General features: G+C 35.6%; 1 protein-coding gene across 1 annotated transcript; it reads right to left on the bottom strand.

Moving 5' to 3' along the window:
- LOC18592066 (protein MIZU-KUSSEI 1) lies at window positions 2,072-3,167 on the bottom strand. Its single transcript, XM_018125367.1, has one exon. It carries the CDS (start codon window positions 2,987-2,989, stop codon window positions 2,291-2,293), a length of 699 nt encoding a protein of 232 aa, XP_017980856.1. The 5' UTR covers window positions 2,990-3,167; the 3' UTR covers window positions 2,072-2,290.

A 9,701-nucleotide genomic window follows, 5' to 3' on the forward strand; every position in this document is an offset into this window, starting at 1 on the left:
GGACTATTTCGTGTTGCATCTGCTTTCTTTTTGGTGGGGGGGGGGGGGGGGTTGGGTGTGGTGGACACTAGTCTGCTTCAGTCATTAGTACCAAAATGAATAGGCAAACCAATGCCTTGTTTCATCTCTGTACGATACTACTACAACAAATCTAGAAGCATTATGCACTGTGTTGTATTCTGTTGTCAAACACACCGAGTTTGGGTCGGGTTTTTTTATGGTTTTTGACCAAGGGTCCATATCCCAGAAGGCCCATCAAGTTTTTTACTCACGCCACTCACTTCAACTTCCAACATTCCATCCGCCTCTTCTTGCAGGCCCCGAGTTTGGGCAGAAGGGTCCTCTAGGGCTTTAATGTTATCAAGGCATGCCGAACTGAGCCGTCCATTATGGGTTTGCACCTGAGGACTGCAGTGTGTGGATGTCCTACTATTATGTAGATTGATTAATTAGGAAGCGCAAATCCGTCTAATAAAATAAAACAAATTGTCAATTTCATGGGGAAGAAGGAATCAGGGAATGAGAGGCGCCGAGACAAAAGAGGAGGTGGTGGGTGGAGCCATTGTGTTGGGTAGATAGTCCACTCGTGTGCATGTCCATATTAAAACGAATTTATATAATAATATAAAAAATCTTATCTACCTTTTTTCCATATGCCCAAAGCCAAACAAATAGGACTTTTTTTTTTGTAGGGGACACAAATACAAAGCAGTCACTCCTTTGCTGGCACTCACCATATACATGTAAATTAAAATAACCCAATTATTAAAGGGCCAGTCAACAGTCAAATCCTCAATATATTGTTTGATTCCTTGGATCATGTATGGCTCTCAGTCTAGGAGGAAGAAGACGCCGAAAACAAAGTTCCTGCCCTGGAGGACAGCTCAGCTAAATTCCTGTGTTGCTTCTTTCATCCTTTTTGTGTCTCAATGAATGAATGCCATACAATTAAAATCTTCACCACCCCTGCAATGCCAGTGTTTGTCCAATCGGTGCAAATCCTTTCGTTTGGTCTATTTTCACGTTATACTTTCGTTTTCTCTCGATTGCCCCGGGACCTCATGCATGTTCCGAATCAATAATGTCGCAAAACAGCAAAGCAACAGTCAACCAAAGTCCAAAGACATGAGGCATATGATCCAAAAAGCCAATGCCGGGGGATAAATTAATTAAGGGCATAACTAATTAGGCTGGCTAAACTCGGATTATATGCTACTATATCATAGATTCATATACATATGGCCTTTGGGATTTCGTAATTCTTGTCCATTAAACCCAATCTTGATTCATGTGATTGTTTCTGAATGGGGTGTCATACTGTCATCTGTCTTCAAGTGCAATGACACAGTGGCAGTCAGCAAATGCAATGCTTTTCCCCTTAAATCATCCATGCCCTGGGGCACCCCTTGTCTCTTGATGATTCTAATTTTGATTGATCCCATTTGTCACCCCCCTGCCCACGCAAGTTTACCATTTCTATAACCACAACATTTTTCTAATCCTAATATATAGGACTAGTTATGTTTGTGTTGATACAAAAAATATTTATCTTCTTAAATTAAGCATTATATATGATTTATATACAAATTAAACATATTAAATAAAAATCAATGAAACATGTTATATTCATAGATTGAATCAATGACAGAGATCTTTCATTAACTCCAATCAGAATCTTCCAAATAAATCATAATTAAATGAGAGTGATGTATTTAATTTCCAAAAGAAGACATTTTTCATGACCTTATAATAGCATTATACAATTTGTGTCGTTGAAATGCACCAAATAATGGTTATTATCTCATTGAAGTTGTCGCATACCAAAAAGGATAAAAATTGTATAATTAGGTACTAAGAAAATTAAACTTGCATGTTCAACATGTTGGTTCTCTTTAAGTTGACATATCTTTAAGTAGAAGATAGCTAGCAGCGTACTGCATAACCAAGAAAAGAAGCAGTACTTGTCATGATGTTAGGGCAGGATTAGGAAAGTAATTATATAAATGTATATGATTGATTTGTGTGTGTGTGTGTGTGTGTGAAGACGTAGATCTTCTAATCTTTTCACCTCTTTTTTCGAAGAACTTGATTAATCTTGAAAGATAAGGGAAGGATGAGGGAATTAGACAAGCAAATACATGAAACTTGGAACTATATATATATATATATACTACTAAATGACTACAAGTGAGAAGAAGTAAGAATAAATCATCCTATAATTCAGCACAGCCCGGAGGGTTGGGTTTAAAACTTTTGAGTGGAAATGATATATATATAATTCGTAGAGGCGTCATGATCTCAACAAAAATATACTGAGCTCCTGACCAGTGCTACCCACTGGGTTAAGCATGTGAAATGACTCGGAGTCGGCTGAGCCAATGACCCTTTCGAAACTAGCTCGCAGATACATGAGGTCCCCGTCCTCCTCGGACGACTTCGGGGAAACCGGCAAAACTCCAGCACCCACCGACACAGACTGCATGAGCTTAAGCACTGCCGCATCATTGACGCTCATCTGCCTCCTTATGGCAAATCCCACCTTCCTTCCATTGCAGTACATGGACCAAACGGGCACGTTATAGAGCGAGCAAGGGCTGCTGCATCTATTTTCTTTGTGCTTGTCGCACTCCAGCGCTATCCTCAGTAGACCGTACTGCATCTCTCTGGCAAGGTATGCGGTGGGGACAGCGAACTCCAGTAGCAGAAGAGGAGGGCTTCGCGTGTCATCCTGGAGGCAGAAGCTCACACGGCCCTTCCTGTATCCAAAGAAGGTTCCTGTCACCGTTGAACTTGAGCCATGGGTTGATTCCGTGTCGCTGGAGACTGAGTCTGAAGGTTGGAAGCCGCAACAAGGGACCATGCATTCCACCAGAGACCGGAAAGATCGGCGGAACCTAACTTCCCTGCCACACTCCACAGAGGTTGCCGAGTCCATTATATTTATATGGAGAGGCCCTCTCTGGCTCCCCAGGTCTATCATCATCCTCATATTTGGTGTAGCAGCCTGCACAAATAAAAATTAAGGCCAAAAATATTCTAACAAAAAAGAGATGGCCGTGGACCGTGGGAGAAAGACGTAAAGATAGATAGCATAGACGACAGGTAGTAGTAAGTAATTAGCTTAGTAGTAGTAGTAGTAGTAGTAGTAGGTGAAGGAAGCGGAGGGGGTCTGACTGGAGGTGAGAAGAACTTCAAGGCAATAAATAAGCAAAGCAAAAGCAAAAGAGAGCAAAGGGAGCGAAAGGTGCGTGGGAGTGGGCTCAGGAATCGTGGGCAATAATTCTGCCCACGAGGGGTGAGAGGGGCCCATCCTTGGATGGTGGTGCGCGTGATTGCGAAAGCTTTCACAAACTTTGATCCGACCTCTCAGCCTGTTGGATTGCGAAAGTATACCAGACTTAATGCACCAATGTGATTTGCATCCAGTTACCATTCCATTGATTGTCTCAGGTAATCACAAATTTAAGCTGATTGATTTAGGCCCTCGCACGTGTCCCTACTCACTAATAATTCAACAAACAACACCATTCCCAATTCCTCTTCTACATAATTAATTGCTGTATCTATTATTGTACATATATGATTGTAATTTTTGCTCCTTTACACTATGGACGAGCCCTGTTCCCATTAGCCGATACAGATTCCCATCCATTTGAGCTGTGTTGAAATGTCAACTACTAATTAATTAAATCATTAGGCACCTACAGGCTAAGACAACCGGCCGGTGCACGTACAAGAAAAGCCTAGGCTCTTCCAACAACAACAACAACTAAAAGGTTGAAAATTTACCGCTAGTTGTTGAGAGCCCAAAATAAAAGCAAAACGGAAAAAGAAAAACAAGGGAGAGAGAAGGTTCAACACTTCAATAAAGGTAGGTGGGCTACAGTGGAAGGAATAGGATAGCATGCATGAGCATGAGCATGCACGAGGCAATGATTAGACCCTATCAGTCCTGCCTGTCCCAAGCTTTTGCTACCCACAGTCCACAGATACCGACCCCGCCAATGTCATTTAGTCAAAAGCTTATCTTAGGATAAAAATTGGAGCCTTAATTAATTAATATCATGTTGAATTACTCTACTTATACTCTTAATTAAAGCATACCTATATATATATATATATATTAATAGATTTTCATTCGATAATCAATGTCTTGGATTAAATTGATTGTTTGACTTGTAATTGAAACATATGTGCTATACTCCATGTTACAGTTACAATTTCGTAATGCATAATTAAGTTGAGATCCGTGAAACAAATTAAAGGCACTGTATATATACAGTATACCTATTCCTTGTGTTTCTAAAAGATGAAAGAGTAGTGACTGTTGAAAACTTTTTATCTATGCACATGCAAAGCTTTGTCTACAAGTTTAGCAACAATGTCCATCTTTCTCCCTTTTGTTAGTTTGTCGTGGACGAGACGACTCATGTGGCAGTGTTTCCATCTAGTGCTCAAATTAAATATACAGTAGTCTTGTAAAAAACACTTGAAAAGCTAATTAGGTTAATTACTCACTGAAATCACTGCGCCGATCGAGTACTTTTAAATTCCCCACACCCACATATATATGGGCATGCATTCAGCGCTAGCAAAGCAAAAATCCTCTTTTTTTTCCCCCCTCCTCAGATCCCTGTGTGTGGTGCCTGTCTGGTTCTGCAATGCGTAATTGGGTGATATTTTATATCAATTGATTACTTTTTCATGTAACAAAATCAAAGTTGCTTTTATGCTTATCGTGAAAAAGATGCCGCATAAGACATCAAACATGACATGATTAATGTTTGGTCAAGAAACTTAAATTAAATTCAATAAAATAACAAGAAATTAATGTTAAAGTAACAATTCTTTATATATATCTATATATATATAAAGTATAAGAATAACAAGTTAGAAGAGATATAAGCCAAAATGGCAAATGCATCCACCCGTCAACACATGTATGAAATGCTTTTGGGTCCCCCCACACCAATAGAACTAGGTTTTTGCACGATTTCATGCCATCCCCACCTTTGTTGTGTACTTTATTCAATAATGGATGCCATATTTTTTCCAATTTGGAATCACAAACTCCCAAAGGTATGTGTTATTACAATTAATTTTGACAAGTGTTGTAAAAAGAATGAACTCCTCCAATGGATTCCCTTGGAGCAAAACGTGCGCCTTGCTGTATAGGACAGACCGGCTACATGTTTGTGTCGAGTCATACCTGAAAGAAAACAAAATATTACATCCACTATTGTCCTCTTTCCTTTACACGAAAGCTAAAAGCTGGTTAGCCCTTTAAAAGCAAGGCCAATTGACCTGCTCACCTAACCCAAACAGATGAGGTAGCTAGCCCTTTAATTTGTCTCAGTTATTATAATGAGTCGCAATCATGGGTTATGCTCCGAATCCATATGTTTTGCAGTGATCTATTATGACTGCATATGTTAATTATGAGGTTTAGGGTAAAGCCATGCATGAATGTCTTCTTTTTTTTTTTGGGATAAATGAAAGCTATCAGCATCATTGAACAACTAAGCAATATTAAAGTTCTGTTAAACCGAAACTAAATTGCCATCTGGGCATATTTATACAAGAGGAAAGATTCTTTTACAGGGGTTGGCTATTCATATCAAGAAAGGCTTTTATGTATATAGTACATGAAAGAAGGAATATGATCCACTTTTCTTTTGGATTTTCAATTAAGGATATTGCTTTTGCAACATGCTTTTCCACTCCCTTACAAAACAAGATATCAACTTTCCTTTTTGATTGTATATGATTAGTGCTAATCAGCTGAGCTGATTACACATATATCCCATGATTAGTGGACAAGGAAGTAATCTTTCTACCCCCTTCTATCATCTTCCACCTTTTAGGATGAATGCAAGGAGTCTTGTTAGCTGCTGATAATAGTTATCTACTCGATTTCTTTCCTCATGCAATGACTCATATTTCTTTACGTACCTTGTGTTGCTTTAAGATTGAATAAAGTCCTGGCGGATGAGCAATATGACAATCAACTTAGTGCAGGAGAAAGTGGATTAGATGGATGAAGAAATTAGCAAGATCTGCAGGCAACACCAGCTGGCTGTAAATTATGACCACTCATGCCGTCAGAATGTGGCACAGAGACACAGAACAGTGCTCTGTGAGAGTGACATATACTTTCACACAGCTAAGGGCAAGGGGGACAGTCACAGTTATTGCTGTAAAAGTTGACAATATCTCGACCTGTTCACTAGGGTCGTCAATGAGTAAGTGGCAAACCTGTCGGGGCACATATCATCATTTTAGCTTGTACCTAGCTAGGTCGACTTTCTTTTTGTGTGTGAATTATAGCTGGGTCGATTCGGTGCTAAGCAACTCACAGCATTTCAGTTCTAAGACCAACTCCACATTCCATTGCTCCTACCATAAGTGAAACCAAAAGCCTATGTCCCAGGTAATATGGTTGCCGCAGAAATTTTTCCTCAATTTACAGTCTCACTGGGAAAGAGCATCACATCACCCTTTCCCCAGGCATTGGCCCTAAGATCTTCAAAAGAAGCTAATAATTATATATAGGTAAGTTTTTACTTTGTTTAGTTAGCTAGGCTCATATTTTGTCAAATTTTTACAAGCAACCAAAAGAGAACACTGATAAATGAAAAGCATCCACAGACTTGACAAAATCTTGGGAATACTTTTCTTGCATTTGAAGACCTGAGCAGCGAGTGTATCCAGGCTTCAGCATGTAGTTTAATTCTGACCTCGCGGGTTAGGTTTAAGCGTTTAAAAGGCCGAGGATTTGGAAGGCCTACTAAAATTATGAGTCCTGAAGCAACGTTGGACTATTTTCTAGCTTTAGCCCAAACTTGATCTCAACCATGGACAAGTCCATTTAGTCCGTTAACCACAATAAATATTACTATAAAATTTAAAAGTCAAGATATATAGAAAGTATACGACCGAGCTGCAATCCATCGAAATTTCTCCAAAATGAATTTTACACCTAACGTCTCTCAATTCCCTCCGCGTGGCTTTTATTAAGATTTTCATAAATATTCAAACACGAGGTCAACAGTCAACTAAATCATCTCCAAAACTTTTCAAACTTGATCATCACTTTTCAGTTCATACATGAAATCAATTACTCATTTTTTATCTAAACATTCAAGTCATATTCAAACGTATAACATATATTCAAACATATAATATATATATATATATGTTCTATGCCAAAGCTAAACATTAAGTTAGATTTTATTAAATTATACGTTTGTGAAGCAAGTAATCTTTGTTATAAAAGTTATATTTTAATATGTTATAGTTTGTTTCAAAAGTTCTTAAGTATTTGACTCGTTCGTTGATGGGTACATAATTATTTATTTAAAGAGAAAAGTTCGAATCCTTTTCTCTTAATTAAAAGAAAAACTAAAAAAAAACTTGTTTGAAAAAAAGGTGGCGGCCATATTTCAAACAATCTTTCTCAAACTCTATCCTTCTCTCACTAATCATCCATTAATCGAAGTGTTGACCAAGATTATACATCATGCATGAAATAAGTAGCTCCAATTTAGTAGGTAAATATTATAGCTATAGCAATCTGTGATTTTGAAAGTATTGACTTTGAAGAAAGTGTCACATATATCAGGGGGTTTGCTTTCTCTTTATCACAAATTTATAAAAAAAGAAAAGAAATTAGGAGAGAATTTAAGTAAAGTAGGATTTTTTTTTGGTTAAAATCGACTAAATGAATAAACAATTTTCAAAATTAAAATTTATAGATTGTTAAAATTAAATGAGAAGATCATTTATATTAAAAATTAATTAAAAAATCATTTATACATAAAGTTTTATTAAAATTTATTGAAGGGTGAAATTTTTGTCAAAATTTTCGATAAAAATATTTATTTAAATAAAGTATTGAACTATATCCAAACTATTTGAAATATGTATCCTTAATCTATGTAATAAGGTCTCTCAATCTATCCATTTGGATTTTCAAATTTAATTTTTATTTGATCCTTTTTTAATTCCCTTTGCGTTTCTCTTATTAAGATTTTCGTAGATAGTCAAACACATGCACAATAATTAACTAAATCATCCTAGTAAATTTTTAAAATTGATCATAATTTTTCAATTCATATATTAAATCAATAACCCATTTTTTTATCTAAACATTCAAATCATATTCATATATATTTATATATATATATATATATATATATATATATATGTATGTGTGTTTACACGTGCATGCACACATATTCACGTACACGTATATGAATTATAGGTCAGAACTAAATATTTAGTAAGATTTTGTTAAACTATATACTTGTGAAGCAAGCAATCTTTGTTAGAAAAACTATACTTTAATTAATATGTTAAAGTTGTTTCGAAAAGGGTGGCGATCATATTTCAAACAATCTTTCTCAAGCTTCGTCCTTGTTTCAATCATCCATTAATGGAAGTACTATTGACCTAGATTATCATGCAAGAAATAAGTAACTCCACTTTCATTGGTAAATATTTTAATAATAACGATTTGTGACTTTAAAAGTATTGACGTTGAAGGAAGTATCACATATTTCACGTAGGGGGCTGCTCTCTTTATATTGTAAATTTATGAGCGAATTTAAGCAAAGTTTTTTCACGTAAAGTATGAAATTTTTCATTAAAATCAATTAAATAAAAAATAATTGCGAAAATTAAAATTTATGGACTGATAAAATTCAATGAGAAGAACATTTATTTACAAAATATTTAAAAATATCATTTATAAAAATATTTTGGTTAGCATTTGTTGAATGGAAAAAATGTTGTCAAAATTTTTAATCAAAGTATTTATTTAAATAGAATATCAAATTATATCCAAATTATATTTGAAATTTGTATCCTTAATCTATGTAATAAGATATGACTCCAATATGTCAAACAACAATAGATGGAGAAGGAGAACATGAAAGGAAAAACACTGACTGCCCATGCACTCGCTATTTTACTACATAAGTTATGAATAAGGAATCTTTCTTTATAAATATAAATCTATGGATATTGATGAAAACAGATATATTTATTTATTATATTTTTAAATTATCATTTTAAAATTTTGTTGATTAAAAATATTAATAAGGTTTATTTAATTTGAAAATAAAAATTTCAATGAATGACTTTTATTAAAGAAATATTTCTTTTCCAAATAGCAATTGAATATAACTTATGAATTAAAATACTTCAATTTTTTTTATATTTAAAAATATAAATATTGATATATAACTATAATTTAAAAATAAAAACTAAACACATAAAAACAAGAAAAAGTTAGTAGTGTGGTAATATTAACAAGAAATAATATTACAAATTCTGGAAATATATACATTGGACGGTTGTGAGGCGGTCAACCAGGAAAGCAAAAAAGTGTCGAGACATCACATGGGCCGACCGTAAAGGCAAAATAGGAAAACAGAAAATGTAAGTTCCCATTCGGTCCGCGTGGATTGGTTTCCAACGCATCCGTTTTTCTGCTTCTGGATGCCTCCAGAATCGGCGACCACCAGGCAATTTCTGCCTTTGGGTTTGGAAACTTGTTTTCGTAAAACCGAGACACACCGCTTCTTCTTTGTTCCTTCTTCCCCTCTTCAAATTAAACAAATAAGAAGAAGAAGAAGAAGAAGATGGACTAGTATGGGTGCGGAACAGCAACAAGGAAAACTAAAAGTCAAGAATATATA

Source organism: Theobroma cacao, chromosome 8, assembly GCF_000208745.1.
Source record: "Theobroma cacao cultivar B97-61/B2 chromosome 8, Criollo_cocoa_genome_V2, whole genome shotgun sequence".
NCBI classification, from domain to species: Eukaryota; Viridiplantae; Streptophyta; class Magnoliopsida; order Malvales; family Malvaceae; genus Theobroma; species Theobroma cacao.

Coding starts and splice junctions, on each gene's coding strand:
- LOC18592066 (XM_018125367.1), bottom strand. CDS start 2,989: ATGAGGATGATGATAGACCTGGGGAGCCAGAGAGGGCCTCTCCATATA.